This window comes from Carassius auratus, chromosome 46 (genome assembly GCF_003368295.1).
Source record: "Carassius auratus strain Wakin chromosome 46, ASM336829v1, whole genome shotgun sequence".
NCBI classification, from domain to species: domain Eukaryota; kingdom Metazoa; phylum Chordata; class Actinopteri; order Cypriniformes; family Cyprinidae; genus Carassius; species Carassius auratus.
The window spans coordinates 8,351,426-8,370,340 of record NC_039288.1 but is presented as its reverse complement, the minus strand read 5'-3'; the positions used below and the strand labels follow the sequence as shown (position 1 = coordinate 8,370,340).

General features: G+C 35.2%; 1 protein-coding gene across 2 annotated transcripts in view; it reads left to right on the top strand.

Moving 5' to 3' along the window:
- LOC113064066 (serine/threonine-protein phosphatase 2B catalytic subunit alpha isoform-like) overlaps positions 1–18,915 on the top strand; it is a 60,229-nt gene that overhangs the window by 29,894 nt on the left and 11,420 nt on the right. For both annotated transcript variants that reach the window (XM_026234594.1, XM_026234593.1), the window contains exons 3-7: positions 4,083–4,207; positions 7,979–8,090; positions 11,864–12,009; positions 12,146–12,285; positions 18,698–18,775. In XM_026234594.1, the coding sequence (XP_026090379.1) occupies positions 4,083–4,207; positions 7,979–8,090; positions 11,864–12,009; positions 12,146–12,285; positions 18,698–18,775 (601 nt within the window). The remainder of the gene's footprint in view (positions 1–4,082; positions 4,208–7,978; positions 8,091–11,863; positions 12,010–12,145; positions 12,286–18,697; positions 18,776–18,915) is intronic.

Here is an 18,915-nt window from a genome sequence, read left to right as displayed (position 1 = left end):
CACCCAGCTGTGTGGCCATCACCTCATGCCATTGTTAATCAAGACTACTTACACAATCACACACATGTACACACACGCACACACACACATGCACAGAGTGCTGCTTCAGGCCCATTCATTTATGCTAAGAATGATTTGTGCTGTGTGCTGCTTGCTCATTAAGTCCAGCTTACATAATGAGAGGCGAGGATGAAGAGGAGAGTGGAGGAAAGAGAAGAGGATATGAGAAGAGGGCAGGTGAGATGTAAAGAAGGGGGGAAGAAGAGAATCGGAAGAAGAACAGATGAGAGGTGAAAGGAGAGGAGCTCGAACAGATGGGAGAATGAGAGATCAGAGGAAAGAAGAGAGATGAGAAGACCAGACCAAATGAGAGGAAGAAGAAAGGAGGAGAGGTGAAAGGAGAAGATGGGGAGAAGAAGAGAAGATGAGATTCTGTTCCTGTCCAGAAGAGGAGAGATCATAAGAGAGTCAGTGTGACACACATCAGATCTGCATTCTTCTCCTCATGCACTCGGGCGGGATGTGACCCGAGAATGTGAACAAGCATGTTAATTGCACATTTAATACCTGTTTCTCCTCGAGCACAGTTAAAATCAGCCCAGCGAACTTGCCAGTTTGTTTAAACAGAAGCACTTAACACCGGGACTCGGATCATTTTCATGCACAATTCAGATACCTCTTCATGCATAATGTAATGTCTCAATATGCAGGATCCGCTCATTTATATACAGTAAACGCCGCTTACTAACACAGCCTGGTCACATCTGATTTGCCCATGCATTATGCAGCTCTGATTCTGCAACGTGACTGGGCATATCTGCAATTTTTTTCTTCCTTAGATTATATAAACCTAAACAACGACTTTAACAACGGGACTCTCAGGCAGCGGCAGAGCTCTGCAAGAAGTTTTAAAGACAGAAAACTAGGCATCCAGAGGGAAACAGCCCACTTGGGTAAATATGGAGAACTAAAACTCCTGTAAGACCCTTCCGTTTCACACAAACAACCACAGCAGTGCAGATGAAATAAATGTGTTTTGTGCTTTTAATGATCATCTGCCCTCGAGTCGTAACAACTTAGATCTTGCCCCTCCTGTGAGACGAAATCAGATGGTGTCGTGCACCGTTCCCCACAATGCATCTGCGTTTTTATCGATGGCTTGGGTGCAGTTGAGGAGGCAAGTTCAGAGAAGGGAAATAAGCACAGCGTGAGAAGGCTGAAGCGGTAGCAGCTGAATACAAGGGGGCAGAAGAATCTCTTTACCAGTTGGTGGAGGAGCGAGAGCGAGCAGACAAGAGAGAGAGTTCAACTTGTCACCTCCCTGTCATTCATCAGCCGTGCTCCAGCAGAAAGAAAGAGAATGAAACGGCATTAACTGCAGCCCCTGTGGCCCTGGCCTTCCAGAAAACGGTCCCTTTAGCCCTCCTCGACATCTTTTCCTCTAGAAGCTTTCGATCTTCCTGACATTGCTGCAGTGCTTGATTACTTTTAGGGCTTTTGCACTTTAATGTGTGTTAATGGTTCATGAAAATGGCCCATTTTGCATGAATGTCAGACTTGGTGGACTGCTTGCCGCTGCTCCATGATTTAGGCCAGATAAGTCCGCTAATTTGTTTGATATGTGGAGTCTTAATTTAAGCCGCTTCCCCTGAGATGTGTAAGGCTAAATGAGTGGTCGTTTTAGGAATAAATCTATTGATTTGAGTAAAGAGCTGTTTGGTTAGAGTCAGAATGCTTGTGTCCCTATAATGAACTAGCAGAGGAAAAGGAGGCCAACATGATACGTATATTCATTAAGATTGAAAAATGAATGCTGGCTTGTAGAGGAAACAAACATTTGAGTAGAGGAAGGCCTGTAGAGTTGATTAAAATACCCAGTCAGAATTCAACTTATTTGGCTTTTAGTCTTTGTCTGTTTTGATGTTAGTGTAGACCTAAATGGTGACAGATTTTGCTTTTAGCTGTTGCTCGCCTTTAAAGTGGCTTTGAAAGCAAAACTGACAGGTCTTATTTTTTCGTGTTTAAATAATTTATCCATGCACATAATTATTTGTTAAAAATTCATGTGCCCCTGTAATCTTTAATCAAAAACATTAACTTCCCCTCCCTCTCTTTTTTTTCTGATGGCGTGTGTACGCTGATTTGAGGGCCGGACATGTCACTCACATGAGATCACAGCAGTTAGCAAACAACAACAATCTATTCCTCATAGCCCTGCCTTCTCTCTTTTGAGAAGAGTTTAACTCGGATATTTGATTTGAAGAGCAGACAATCACAAATTCCATTTCTGCCAACTTTAAAATACACTTTATCTTTCTTCTGGGAAAACGAGTCAAAAATATTGATGACTCATCCTGCACTACAGTGATTTCTGTCCAATCAAATTGTCTCTAGAATGAGAATGCCCCTCCCCGACCGGCTATCAAGTAGAAAATCATGAATGAGATGTAAGTTAAAGGGATAGTTCACCCAAAAATTAAAATTATCTCATTAATGACTCACCCTCATATCGTTCCAAACCTGTAAAACTCCGTTCATCTTTGGAACACAGTTTAAGATATTTTAGATTTAGTCCGAGAGCTTAGTCCCTCCATTGAAAACGTATGTATGGTACACTGTCCATGACCAGAAAGGTAATAAAATCATCATCAAACTAGTCCATGTGACATCAGAGGGTCAGAATTTTTTGAAGCATCGAAAATACATTTTAGTGATATCCGGTTCGCGAACGAATCATTCGATGTAACCGGATCTTTTTGAACCTGTGAACTAACCCTTTAAGTATATTGGTTATTTCTAAAAATATTTATTTTAGGTTTATTAATGCATTCATTGTTTTATTTTTTGTTTAGATATTTTAAGTGGTGGTGTTTAATTAGCGTGCTGATCCTGTGCTAAGCTACAGCCATAAACACTCAGGACAGATGCATTTAATCATAACAACTGGATTCTAATGGGGTCTGGTGAATCTATCACACACGACTCCCTGAAGACTGATTAGTGGACTATTCGTTCAGACAACGCACTGATTAGTCGTTTTTGGGGGGAAAAATTGGTTGTGCTAATCTGCTTTAATGTTTCAATAGGATGTATACTACTGTTCAAAAGCATAAGGTCAGTAAGAAATTAATACTTTTATTTAGCAATAATGCATTCAATTGATCTAAAGTGGCAGTAAAGACCATATATAATGTTCAAAACATTTAATTAATTGTTTATCATTTAGTTAATCATGCTGAAAACTGTTTGATTAACAGTGTCCTGGTGTCTTTAAAGTGGGAGAAACAGGAAGTGAGATTCTCCATGTATTCACAGGTCTCAAGCGTGGTGACGCACGTGCAGTAGGTCATTACACACAATCTGGACTTTTCTCTTTAAAATCATATTCCTCAAGCGCCAGACTTTAACTGAAATTCTCAAACTCGTTTCCCTTCCCACAAGCTCAGCGTCCGATTAAACACACATGTTAATTTGAACCTCTGTCTTTTGTATGTCAGTGATGTGGGCTTGATATCTAGGTATTCTTACGTGATGCATGAGCTAAGAGGGTTCTAAATGTGTGTGTTTCCCTCTCTGTCCGTGGCCACACCCACACACACTACAGGCTGAGAGGTCTCTGGGGCAAACACTTAGGCAGCATCTCCATGCCAACGCAAACTCCTCATTTATTTCATTCTTTATTCTCATCAAATTCATGTCTCCATGGCAACAAGAGTTTGTATTTCTCTCTTTCTCTCTCTCTTTCTCTCTCTCTCTCTCTCACTCTATCATCAAGAGAGAATTATGTTGCAAAGGACCAGCGTAGATCTTCAGGCCTGCTATGTTTCATATAGGCTCTTAGGTGGTTCAATTCGATCAGTTCATTATGGCTTAAGCAGTCTAGTGGTGGATATTAAGGGATTACACCTAGCACAGAGCTGCAGTTACAGTATGATTTTAATAGCTATGGCTGTATGAATCCGCCATGGATTAATGTTTGTATGTCCTGTATATTGAACAAACAGTTGAGTCTGTTTGCATCCAGCTCAGCTAGTCAATATTTTTCTCTCTTTTTCTCTGCTGCCTTCTCTTTCTTTATGCAGTATGCGGTGACATCCATGGGCAGTTCTTTGACCTTATGAAACTGTTTGAGGTGGGAGGCTCTCCAGCCACGACACGATACCTCTTCCTGGGCGACTATGTGGACCGGGGTTACTTCAGTATTGAGGTAAGAGAAGTTGCACTGGGATAGTATGTGCATACATCTATTTATGGTTTCGCCATTTTTAATCATGTTAATTGAGTGTTTTGAGTGTGGAGAAGTGTTTCACTTTGATTCATTTGAATGAATAGGATAATTTGAGTCATAATCAGGTCCAGACTCAATATGCAGGATTCGCTATACTGATTTTAGGCAGAAATTTGCAGAATGAATTTAAACATGGTGAAATGTGTTAAAAAGAGTAACTGCACTCTTACTGGTAGCTGAAAGCATTCTATAATGTATTAAATTATTAAAATGACGTCCAATAAACAAACAGATTCTGAAAAAAACTACAAAAGAGGTTAATTTTGATGATGAATATTAATAAATAAACATGCATAAATATTAATAACGACATTAATACAATTTAAAATAAATATTCCATGTAGTCTCTCTGCACTCTTATAGATCTTATAATAGCTACAAAGCTGTTTTACATTTCTCCAAATATTTAATAAAGAAACTAATTCTATAGAAAAACCTGCAGATGTTGCATTTTATAATAAATATATTAATGCATAAACATTTATAGATATAAATTAAACACATAAGTATAACATAAATATTATGTTAATTCATTAATAGATGAATACAAATTATAACTATTTAATTCATCAATAAATGCTCATAAAGAAGCATTATAATTATAAAAGCATTAATAAACTTTTATTCAAGAAAAAAATACCACATTGTAAGACATTGCTGTAACTGCTTTGCACCGTGACAAAAAAAAAAATAATGTTCATAAAAAATGAAATAAGATTCCAGTAATATTAAAATAAATATAAAATAATAAAATAAACATTAAACAATATTAGAAAATTTTTATTTTGGTTATTTTTCCTAACTGACAACGGACTCTCTTTATCGATTATTAACCAACAAGATTATTTTTTAATTAGACTTGAATTCAATTACAAAGTATAAGTGTCTGTGTGTCACGATCATCAGCTGGAGTGCCCATGAACTCCAATAGAGGGCACTCCACTCAGGACTCTGGCATCTTGTATTTACATTCCCAACTCCATTTCCCATAATCCTGTGCTTAGGGCTAATAACCACCAGGTGTTCCCCTTTACCACTCCCCAATTTAAACTGTGTTTGGACTCTCCTATAGTGCGAAGTCTTCTGTAACATGGAGTCAGAGACGGTCGGATCTATATGCAGTAGTTTATTAAAGAGAATTGTCAAACAGGCAGAATTCAGGCAACAGCGTCAGGTGTGTCAAGGGATATCCAGAATCAATAACAATAAGGAAGGTCGGGGCAGGCAGCAGAGAATCACAGTCGGTATAAACAATCCAAAGTCAAACACGGAAGGAACAAACCCTAGGAAACCGCTCGGAAATGCCAGACAGAACTAAACAAGAATTCGCAAATTACTGAGAGTCCAAACACAGTTTATATAGGGGAATGGTAATGGGGAACACCTAGTGGTTATTAGCCCTAAGCACGGGGGTGGAGTTCTGGGGAATGGAGTTGAGAATGGAAATACAAGATGGCAGAGTCCTGAGTGGAGTGCCCTCTATAGGAATTCATGGGTACTCCAGCTGATGATCGTGACACTGTGACCCGTTAAAAATGCTAACATTAGTTTCCCAGAGATTAATATCCCAGAGAATAATTAATTAATTTCATGCGCAAAAAGCAGCAAACAACAGGATTCACATGGTCATCATATCACATCACGCACCTGCAGTACTTCTGTGAGTGGGGAAAAACATAATAAAGCTAGGCTATGAACGTGCCTCAACCAATCAGAATCAAGGACCGGAACTATCTGTTTTATAAATAATATTTTGCCATTCAGATACATTACAAATATGGAAGCATTTGATTTTGTGTCGATTGAGAGACCCAAAGTCGGTTTCAGTTTTGTTTTAGCCTAAATTCATTTGTTTTGGCTAGCTATAGCTTTTTATATTTTTAATTCTTGTTCTTTTCTAAATACTGTTAATTGAAAGAATTTGTTGTGGAGTGAGGGGAAGTAAAATAACCTAGCTATGTTTAAAGTGTTTATTATAATGTTTGTCTATATTTTGTGTCCACATTAAGCCTATTTCTGAATGAAATAATAAAAGTCAGTTTTTTTCCACTCAAAAAAACTTTTTTTTTTTTTTTTAAATGTGTAGGGTATTTTAACCGTGCAGCAAACCTTTTTAAATATTATGATAAATTACTGAAATAAATAAATGATTTTTAAACCTTTTAACTGATATTAATCGGTATTAATCGGTCAAAATTCTTACGGTCGCATAACAGTTAACTGGATAAAATTAGCATTTATAAACTCAAAAATGACTTATTTTGCGACTGAAGCATAACTGTCGTAATACTGTACCTGCATTTATTCTTTTATTCGAATTTTCTTTTATTAGAATATTCTTTGCACTTAAATTTATTCGAATTTATTCGTTCAATTCAAATTTTAGGTCTTCGTCAGCCATCAGGCAGCCTTATCAGTGGCACACAAAATGCGACAATGATATGTTATTGCATTTTAATGCTTTTGTTGGCCTATCCAATTGAACCCACTAGATGCGGCGCTGCTATGTTGTTCATTCAATATATTGTGTTAAACGAGAGAATCAGTGTGGAGAAGATGTAGTTTATGTCAAAACTGAAACCAAGTTCACACAGAAGGCATATTTATAACATTTTCTAGAGGTACATATATCAGCGTTGCACTCGCGTCTCGCACAAGAGAGCGGCATGTTTAGAAAGCCTTGTGGAATTAATGTAAGTTCAAAAAACATTTTTAAAAACTTTATGGTGGTTTTTCCCCATCCCACTGTATATCACGTTTTCAAATGAAGAAAGCAGCCTACTCTTTATGCTTGGTTTTCGGTCCTTTGTATTAAACTAAACATACTGTACATGCATGGTTCTCTTTTTTCTTTTGTAATTGTTTTTCTTTTGTAAGGAACTTAATTATATTACATTACATTAATTACATGCATACATTAATTATATATGGTTTATAAACTTTTTTTAAACAGTATGCACTTTTTTTTTTCAAAGATAGTCATGTTATTTTACTACGCTTTGAAAGACAGTGCATATTGTTTTGCGAGATGCACTCTCTTGTGACCTCAGGAGAGAAGCCAAAAGCTTTTTTCCCCCTAACTGAAATTATGCCTTTAAATTCGAATATAATTAAAATAGAAGTAAGTAGAAAATTTGAATGTAGTTTTTCAGTCATTTTGGCAGCCCTAATTCTGTCACACACATCAGGGAATCATCGTCCAGCTTCAAACAGAGAGGAGGAATCGGTCATCTGTGAGTGCAGTGCTCTGGCATTCACGTTCTTCGACATGTCCCATTTCTGCCATCTTTGACTGCAGGCCATGATTAGCTCTGCGAACACATTTCAACACCGACTGCTCAGTTAAATCTTTCAGCTCCCAATGTTTTGCTGAAGAATTATTTTTTTATTTATTAAAGCATAAATACATGAGATCAGCTCGAGTTATTCAGCCTGGTTGTGTTTAACACTGTGTGTGTGTATTAGCAGTAAAGGGAGAAGAGGAAGCCCATGTATGGTTTGGTCCGAGGGCAGGAAGTGAAGGTGATGGGGACTGACAGTGGATGTGATAACATATGTAACTTAATTGGAAGAGTATCATTAACACTACACAGATGTTGAGCGATCCCGCATTAGCATGGTGTTTGTAGGTATCTCATGGATGTGGAAATACTGTATGTTTCAGCTCTTTTTCCCTCTCTTTCTCTGCAGTGTGTTCTGTACCTCTGGTCACTGAAAATCCTCTACCCAAAGACACTATTTTTACTGAGAGGAAATCATGAATGTAGACATTTGACAGAATATTTCACCTTCAAACAAGAATGTGAGTATGCTACATTTGTACACTTAAACTAAGCATGCAATGCTGTGTAAATATGCTGCAAATATAATTTGTAATGGCTTTCTCACTAGTAGTCTACTATTCAAAAGACTGGGGTCAGTATGATTTTTACTTTTAATACTTCATCAAAGATGCATTAAATTTATCAGACGTGTTAGTAAAGAAATCTGTAATGTTAAAAAATATATATTTTATGCAAGTTATATATTAATTATATAATTAATATTATGAGGCACAGTCATTTTTAAATAAGAATAATACATTTTTGAGCAGCAAATCAGCATTTCTTTTGCTTTTTTATTTTTTATTTTTTAAACATATTTCACATTACTGTTTTTACTACATTTTGACCAAATAAATGAGTTCAATACTATTTAGGCACCGACCAAATTACCTCGATACCTTCGAATATCGAAAAACATCTCATCGTTCAATACCAAATTTCGATACTTAAGGGGTAAATCTCATCAGTGTCAGTGAGCCAATAAGCCTGAGGCACTAGCCGGTGTGTTCGACCAGAGAAACTGCGCAGATCGATCAGTGTTTGACATCCACAAGAGCGATTCGAAAGTGCACGGAGCAGTCTTCTCTCCATAGCTCTCTTGGTACTGTAATACAATGATCGGTCTGCACATTCCCCTTAGATGTAAGGTTACATTTACACTGGTGCATTTTTATTTTAAAATGAAAACAATCTAGTCATACTGGCATTTCCACTGCGTTTCAAGTTCCACTGCGGCTTTCCACTATCTCTGACAAGCGACAGACCGGAAGTCATTCATATCCGATCATATGCAGATGTCCGTTCATACTACACGACCGAAAGCGTATGTTAGGCTGGCCGCACACTAGACAATTTTAAGTCCTAAATTTTAAGTAATGATTTTATATTTTGTTTTTCGCTGTGAAACAGAATGCGCACCAAGAGAGCCAGCTGACAACATTGATTTTCTTCTATTTGTTTTTCTTCTCTAGTCACATATGATCTTGCGAGTGTACATGAGATTATGTGTCACTGAAATCGTTCCTAAAATGATCAAGTGTGTGGTCTCATGGTCTGGTCGATTCATCTAGTGTGCGCATTCAGAGGATTATAAGGCTAAGAATTGTTTGAACTGTCTTCATGTCTGTGGTCTCCCATGATTTTAAAATCAATTAAGATTAAAAAATCATCTAGTGTGTGGCCATTCATGCAAACTGTATAGGACAATAAATAAGATGTATATTCCGCTTTTACTAGAAACTCACTTTAAACCACCATCAAGTTTTTGTAATAACTTCCGATTGGCATGTGTGTTTTGGCCATGTTATGTTGCTGAAATTAAAAATTGTATTACCTCTGAGTCAGAGCAGCAATCATGGAGGAGAGAACACAGGCAGACAGCGCTGAAAGCTGCTAATGCTCATCAGTGAATCAGTGGAAAATAAATAGAAATCATGATTCTGACGTCTGAGCAATGCATTTTAAAACGAACACGCAGAAGTGTAAATGTAGCCTAACATATGTGTAAACTGAAGACATTTTGAGCTTTATCAAAACTATTTGCACTGATTTATTGTGCTGGTTAAATTTTGTTCCTTTATGCAGTGGCTCAGGAGATGAGTCTTTGAGTTTGTATAAACATCAAAAAGCTGAAAAAATAAAAGTTATTTTTAGATAATGTTATCTTGCTAAAATTGATTTCATAAAATTGGTATCGAAAAAGTATCATTCAGGAACCGGTATCGAAGTCAAGGTATCAGTATCGAAATATATTTTTTAACGATGCCCAGCCCTACTTGTTGAGCATAAGAGACTTTAAAACATTTTCAAAATCTCACCAGCCCCAACCTGTAGAACAGTAGTGTATATAAATTTAATATAATTTATATTTATATTTCAACATTTGAAATTTAATATAATGATTTTTGTATTTTTGATTAGTAATTCATGTTTTAAAAGGAATGCATGAATTCCATCTCCAGGTATTTTCCTGTATCAGACCTGTCAGTTAATCATTATTAATAGAACAGATTGATTTATCATCATTTTATATATAATGTATATTTTTTTGGTTTGATATAATTTTTCATAACTTGGAACATATCATTTATATATATTATTATATTTTGATTTTATATGCAGTGTATTTATATGTTGTGTTTATATTTTTTATCACTCGCATTGCATTTCACGTTTCATAACACTGACAAAGATTAATAAAAAGGTTATATAATTTCCATCTCCCTATATTTCACTGAAAGTAATCAAGTTAGAATAACAGAGCACAACCCTCAATGCACTTCGATTATTTCCAACAATGTCTATTGTTCCTGAAAGGACATTTAAAGAGAATGAGGCTTATAACGCAGAGCAGTTGGGAGGGGTGGGACGTGGAGTATGAGGTAATGCTTCAGAATGGCACTTTCCCATGAGGCCGAGCGGCGGAGCACAGAGACAGGTGAGGTGGGAGGGAGAGGTGCAGCGTTGACGCCAAACTCTTTCTATGTCTACTCCACTGACCTGTCGTCATGGTTACAGATGTTTTTGAGAGGCGGCGTATTGAGACATAATGAGAATAGGACACGCGTTGACACACTGAGAGAAAAATAAACCCTCCTCAATCTGGAGACACTGTTTATCTTGTGTGTAAGTGTTTGTGACGCACTGAGACACATGGGGCTGACCGCTAAAGTTCGGTCCCAGTAGGAATCTAATGAAACCACAGAAAAACATGTTAAGTGCTGTTATAACAAAATAGCTGATGTTTGCTACAAATATTAGGTTGTTTTTGCAAAATAACTGTAAAAAAAAAAAATGATGTCACCTCTTGTTTCTTTAGAAAAACACGATTTTTTGATTGTTTTGAAATGAAAGTACGTGATGTAACTATGTAAAAGACCGTTAATGTTAACAATGCAGTCCCAGTCATGCCTACGATGTCAGAATTTTTACTTTATTAGAATGTGACCCAACTTGATAACAACTTCAGTGTAAATTATGGCATTAGCTAAAAATAACTAATCATTACATCTTATATTTTCTTGTCTTAAAGGTACAGTAGCAAATATAGCCTGTTTTGAAAGCTTGACTAACATAAAAAGTGGTTTTCAGGTTAAAAAAAATATGATCAAATATAATAAAATGAATAAAACAAAATAAATAATAATAGCTTGTATTATGTTGTATTTACATTGTTATTTTTTTAAAACACAGAATTTGAACAACGTGTCCGTTAAAGATCCTTAGCAGAAGCGAATCTGATATTTATAATTAAAAGTAATCGTGAATTGTTGATGGTATCTTTTAAGAAAGAGTAATGATAAAGTAAAAAATGCTTCTCATTCCGTGGGTTTATGAGGAGACAGATGTGTGCGACCGAGCTGCATTTCCCATCATGCTCTGTGACAGCACAAGTATGAAAATTCTAAAAAGAAAGCATCTATTACACACATAATGCATATCCATTGCTCTTAATTTTTTAATGCTAGAATTAAAATGTCTTTGCAAAGCAGAGAAACTGATATTGGCTTGATAAGAGAATGATTAGTAGAGATTAGTACTAGTATTAGTATTAGTGCTTTATTCTGCCTGACCATATTTTAGTTCATTCAATCCTATTCAATCCCCATACCTAAACATACCTTGCTAACTATAAATAAGCAGCAAATTAGGTATTTATTAAGACAAAAGTTGTGGTTAAACTGTTAGTTAATGGTGAAACCAAAGATCTAAAGTCTGTGTACTTGTTGTTTTCCCCCTCACTGTGAATCAGGTAAAATCAAGTATTCAGAGCAGGTTTACGATGCCTGTATGGGTGCGTTTGACTGTCTGCCCTTGGCAGCTCTCATGAACCAGCAGTTCCTGTGTGTCCACGGTGGCCTGTCCCCAGAAATACAGACCTTAGACGACATAAAGAAGGTACTGCCAAGCCATCCATGAACAGCAGCATTGTGTGTGGGAGGAGAAAGATTTCATGCATGGCCACAAGAAAACCACATACGTTTGTGTATTTCTGTATTCTGTATTACCATATATTTGTGTCTCTGTGGCCTAGTTGGACCGATTTAAGGAACCCCCAGCATTCGGGCCTATGTGTGATTTGCTTTGGTCCGATCCCCTGGAGGACTTCGGCAATGAAAAGAGCCAAGAGTACTTTAGCCACAACACAGTCAGAGGATGCTCATACTTCTACAGGTGGGTGGTTTTTGTGTGTGTTTTGGTGTGTCTTATATAGCCTATAATGGGCTTTTCAGCTAAATGTAATTAGTAAAACAATTCATGAAACAACAAGAATGTAAAAGGAAATGTTTTGGGTCAGTAAGATTTAAATATATATATATATATATATATATATATATATATATATATATATATATATATATTTTTTTTTTTTTTTTTTTTTTTTTAAGAAGTCTGTTATGCTCACCAATGCTGTATATTTATTCGAACAGAAATACAAGAAAAACATATTGTAATATTGTGAAATATTATCCCGACTGAAAATAAGTGGGTAACACTTTATAATAACTGCAAGCTATTAATCATTAGTTTAGCATTAGGAAACAGTTAAATCATCATTTATAAAGCATTAATAGACATTTATAAGCAGTTTATAAATACAGATATAAATGCTTTATACCTAATTTAAAAGCATATCTATAATGTATTTAATAATTGTTTTTTCATACTTTATAAATGATAAATTTATCATTTCTAAATTAAGTATAGCATTATTTACACACCAGTTATTAAGGAGTTGCCGTGGTTCGTAAGATCACTTAGAAATTGTAAGTAAATGATTAATAAACTATTTAAATGTGCATTCATACATCTTTTTATTCAGACATATAGTAATAGTTACTTATAGTGTTAATAAATGGTTTATTAACATGTATTTCTTCTGTAATTCAGGGTTAATTCAGGTAGTTATAAAACATGTAGTTGTTAGTTAACTATTTTTGTGAGCTCATCTAAAGTGAGGACTATTTATGCCTTGTAAAGCTTTTACAAATGAGATTTAAAGCCTTTTAATATTTCTATGTTCTGTATCACTGTGTTGTGTTTGTTTCTGTTTTGTTTAGAAGATAACTGAGCCTTTAAATATCCTTTATAAATGCTTTACAATGCATAACTAGTCCTCACTTTAGATGAGCTCACATAAATAGTTAACTGACCACTACTAAATGCTTTATAACTACCTGAATTTAGTACACTTCTTGTGATCTTATGAATCACTGGCAACTCCTAAATAACTGGTTTGTAAATAATGCTATACTTCATTAAGAAATGATAAATTGATCATGAATAAAGTATTATACACATTATAGATATGCTTTTAAATAAAGAATAAAGCATTTATATCTGTATTTATAAACTGCTTATTACTGTCTATTAATGCTTTATAAATTATGAATTATCTGTTTACTAATGCTTAATTAATGATTAATAGTGTGCAGTTATTATAAAGTGTTACCAATAAGGGTTTTCTTTTTAATGTTTTTTTTAAATGTAATTCATTCCAGTGATGCAAAGCTGAATTGTCAGCATCATTACGTCAGTCTTAGAGTCACATGATCCTTCAGAAAGCAGTCTAATATGCTGATTTGCTGCTCAAGAAACATTTCTTATTATTATCAATGTTGAAGATGGATGTGGAATTTTGTGGAAACCGTGATACCTTTTTTGGGGGGGTTCTCAGATTAACAAACAAACAGCAGAAGAATAGTATTTATTTAAAATAGAAATCTTTTGCATTGTAAATGTCTTTTCTTACACTTTCGATCAATTTAACATATCCTGGTTAAATAAATGTATTCATTTCTTTAAAAAAACATCTTCCTGACCCCAAACTTAAGAATGGTTGTATATATTTAAGTATGTTTTCTAAATGTGTATATATATATATATATGTATATATGTGTATATATATGTATATATATATATATATATATATATATATATATATATATATATATATATATATTATTTTTTGCTCACTCTTTTAACCATCAGTTGTGGAAAATTATAATATTGGGATTTTAATTTGTAGGATAGAATTCAAAAAATGATTTTGATTTCAGAGGGTTTTCTGTGAGATTCTGTGTGTATGTCTTAATGCCACTGCCACAATGCTTTGAATGTGCATATGTGTGTGCACTGATGTTGTGCAACATATTGTGGACATATGTGGGCGTATATATTTGTGTGCGTGTGTGTATTTGAGGAGAGCAGGAGTCGGTGGGGAGTTGTTGGGTCTCTCCAGGTGCTCATGGTTGATGTTGTTTTCTGTCCTCTGTTCTTATCTGACTGCATAAAGCAAAATTTGTTGGAATGGCATTGCACTTGTATATGTGAGAATGAGTGTTTGTTTCTGTTAGATTGAGAGTTTAGATTTGTCTGTTGTTTTTCAGCATACAAAAGTGTTTGTGTTTTAGCATTAGCATTAGCATTTCGTCTTCTGAAACCATACAATAGCTTTGTTTTAGGGTATCTATCTATCTATCTATCTATCTATCTAATTCCTAATCTCTCTCTCGCTCTCTTTCACACTCTCTCTTATTCTCACTCTCTCTCTCTCTCTCTGTATGTCTGGTGTAAACTGCAGATTTGGGCCAGTGGTTTGGAGCCCTACATTCATTAGTATGTCTGTATGTTATATATGCACAATACCAGAGGCAGCCATGTTTCAGAACACACACAACTGAATTTATCACACACACACAGCGCTGCAAACTCTACGAAGACAGATACATACCCACACACACACCTCTGTTATGCAAGTCTCACAGAAGCCATTTGTTTTAATCTGTGTTGTCAATGTTCCTTGAGCTGCCCATCTCCCTGTATCACCATGTTGGTGTTTAATCACTCCTATTTCACTCCATTCACTCCATTTGTTTATGTGATTGCCTTTATTCACATGCAGACACCATGTATATGGTTTTCCCATAGTGCATACATACAAATTAAAACATTTAGAGAATAGAAGAGGCAATTAGTATACAGTGGCATGCGAAGGTTTGGGAACCCCTTGCAGAATCTGTGAAAATGTGAATAATTTTAACAAAATAGGAGAGATCATACTAAATGCATATTATTATTTTTTTTGTACTGTCCTGAGTTAGCTATTGTACATAAAAGATTTTCACATTTAGTCCATAACACAAAAAAAAAAATTGCTGAAATTATTAAAATAACCCCACTCAAAAGTTTAGGAACCCTTGGTTCTTAGTACTGTGTGCTGTTACCTGATGATCCTCGACTGTCTTTCTGTTTTGTGATGGTTGTTCATGAGTCCCTTGCTTGTTCTGAAAACTGTTCTTCAGAAAAATCCTTCAGGTCCTGCAGATTCTTCAGTTTTCTAGCTTCTTTCGCATGTTTGAACCCTTTCCAGCATTGACTGTATGATTTCGAGATACATATTTTCACACTGAGGACAACTGAGGCACTCAAACACAACTTTTAAAAAAGTTTGAACGTTCACTGATGCTCCAGAAGGAAACAAGATGCATTAAGAGCTGGGGGTGAAAACTTTTGAACACGATGAAGATGTCCAAATTTTTCTTATTTTGTTGAAATATAATTTTTTTCCCATTTAGTTCTGCCCTTCGTAAGCAACAGAAGATACTTACATGTTTCCTGGAACACAAATTAAGTACAATTTACCTTGATCTTCAAATTCTCGTAGTCCTTAATGAGTCTTGTTTTAATACTTTTAATACTTTCAGCGAACTGTATGCAAACATCTTTTATGTAAAATATCTTACTCAAGACAGTACTGAATAAAAAAATAACATGCATTTAGTATGATCTGTCTTATTTTTTGAAAATTATTCACATTTTCAAAGATTCTGCAAGGGGTGACCAAACTTTCGCATGCCACTGTAAATATAAGTATACATTTGTTAAAATATACAAATAAATTACATTTTATTCATGAACAAAACGAAATTATTTTATAGAGAATATTTAATACAAGTCAAGCATTTGTGGTGAAATGCTAATTACCATAAAAAAGAAAAGAAAAATCTTTTAGAAAAAGACTAAATGTGAAGTAACGTGAATCTTCACAGAAATGTTAAGATTTTAATTAAATTAAAGAACTTGCATTAATTTGTCTTTTAAAACTGAATTTGAGTTGAATTTTTACAGTTGTTTTAGTTAGAGTTTAGGCTTTGCATTATCATAGAAACAAAGTTTAAAATGAATATAACTTTACACAGGAAAGGTTAATAAATGATTTTTTGGACACTAAAAGCATGTTTTGAATTTGTTTGTATCATTTTAATTTGTATTATGTTTAGAAATTTTGCAGATTTGCCTCAATAACTTCACATTAGAAGTTTTGGCAAAATTTAGCAGCCTATTGTCTACTGCTAAATGTGTAGCAATGTACGTGTTTCAAAGTTCAGAGAAATTCAAAGTTCTCACACGAAATGTAAGATTCTGTGGATTTCTGTTGAATTGACTGGATTTCACCCATAGACAACAATAAATGCATCCTCACCTTAAGTCCCTTACTTTCTTCTAAAGAAATCAAGAGAAAACTCCAACTATTTTTTTGTCTTCATCAGCATAATTGCTGTCAGTTGAGATTAATTTGGAATGAACGCGAAAAATTCCTGTAAATTACGTCTGCAAACAATCCAGTGTGTACTTTTCCCAATTATGATATATTCCACCATGGTTTCTGATATGTAAAAAAATAGTGGAGGTTTCTTTATCAGATTAAGTTGGAAGTGAACCAGGCTTTCTGCTGATTAAACGTCTGGCCGTGTGAGACTAGGGTGAAGCTGTCAGATGAGGTGGATGCCCTTTCAGCCTCCTGATCCTACTGTAGTCAGCAGAAAGAGTGAGATGGAAGGAGGGAGGGAGTGATGGGCTTACACTGCGGCCAGCAACGGCAACTCAGCTACGCGATCTATCCCACAATCCCCAAGGGCTCTGCAGTGTGGTGTTGCCATGACAACCCGCTTCCCCTTCCCAAACTGGAGCGAGTGATAGTGAGAGAGGAAGAGAGATGCAGAGGAAGAAGTGATTGGTGCCCCCTCACTACGCGACGACACAAGAGAAAGAGAAAGGCCGAGTGCAGCTCACACCCTCCTTTACACACTCTTTGGGTTGTAAGCAAACGTATATTAGGATTCTGTCTCAGTGAAGCTTTCAGCGTCCATCTCCATTCATTTTCATTGCATATTGTGACTTTTATCAAAAAATTATAAACCTTTTAAACGCAGACCTACTGTGAGTTCTGAGGTTTTTAATTGAAATGCTTTTTATTGAAGCCATTTGTTTGCGTTATTCCATATTTTTAAAACTTATTCTTAAAATAATTTGGTTTAACGGTTGACTTTGTCATGAAAAACTACATTATCCACGATTCTGTACAGAAAATCCCACTAATCAGAGAGTAATGGTGAGCAGATTGCACCAAAAGAGCTCTGCAACCAATGCACACTCCCATTTAGTTAAAATACTTCAGTATTTGTTTAGTTATGCATAGTTTGCAATAAACCTAAATATATGTTTTCCATAGGTATAATCAACAATTGATGATTCAGAAGCAAAAATGCTTGTTGGAACCAAAATCATTAAAAAAGTGGACAAGATCTACAGCGCTCTATATGATATAGGAGGGTTTATTATTATTATTATTATTATTATTATTATTATTATTATTATTATTATTATTATTATTATTTTAGTGTAAATCAATTGTGGTTGAAAAGAAATAATTGCAACCCCATACAATAAGGTCTTATTAAATAACATCAGTTAATGCGGTCACACTATATTTTAAGGTCCAATTCTCGGCTGTTAACTAAATACTTACTAAGACTTTTGCCTCAATTTAGTACTAATTACTTTTTATAAATAGTAAGGTAGTTGTTAAGTTTAGACATTGGATAGGATAAGGAATATAGAATATTGTCAAACAGAATATGTGGATTATAAGTACTAATAAACAGCCATATGCTAATTTTTGCATGCTAATGAGCAACTAGTAAATATTGAGAAGTAGTTAATAGGTAGTCCCTAAACCAAAGTGTAACCATTAATGCATAATCTAGCATAAACTAATGAGGGGCAATACATTTGTTAAAGTATTTTGTAGCTAATCTTCTAACCAAAAATATTCTTGAGAAAAATGTTCTGCAAAATAGAGTGTAACTAAAATTCTTGGCGAGATATTGTGAGATAAACTATCATGATACTTATTGATAAAATAACAATGTAAAACACTATCACAGTATTAATTTCATTGAAACACAAATCATACCATGGTCTGCTGAGACTGTGAGTGAAAATGTATTCTATGTGTATACATATATGAATTTTAAATTGCAAATATGTAAGAAAGAGGATTTCTTTCTCAGGGTATCTTTTAACATAAGATGATAATGCTGCACAGTTGAGCGCCACACTGCCCCTGCTGGACACACATCGAACTGCAATCATCCTCCTTTCACACATGAATGTTTTGGTTGGCTGACATAGAAAAAAAAACACTACAACATTACTGAGACAAGTCCACCCACAGTTTGAGAATACTGGGTCTTATTTTCTCTCTCATTCTTTTTTCTTTCTCTCAATCGCTGTGTTGCAGTTATCCGGCTGTCTGTGACTTCCTACAGAATAATAACTTGTTATCAATCATTCGAGCACACGAAGCACAAGATGCAGGGTATGTATTCCGTCATTTGCTCTGTAATTTAGTTTTTGTGTATAAATATGAAACATTTAGGGCAGACCAAACTTGGTCCTGGAGGACCGGTGTTCTGCAGAGTTTAGCTCCAATCCTAAACAAACACACCTGAACCAGCT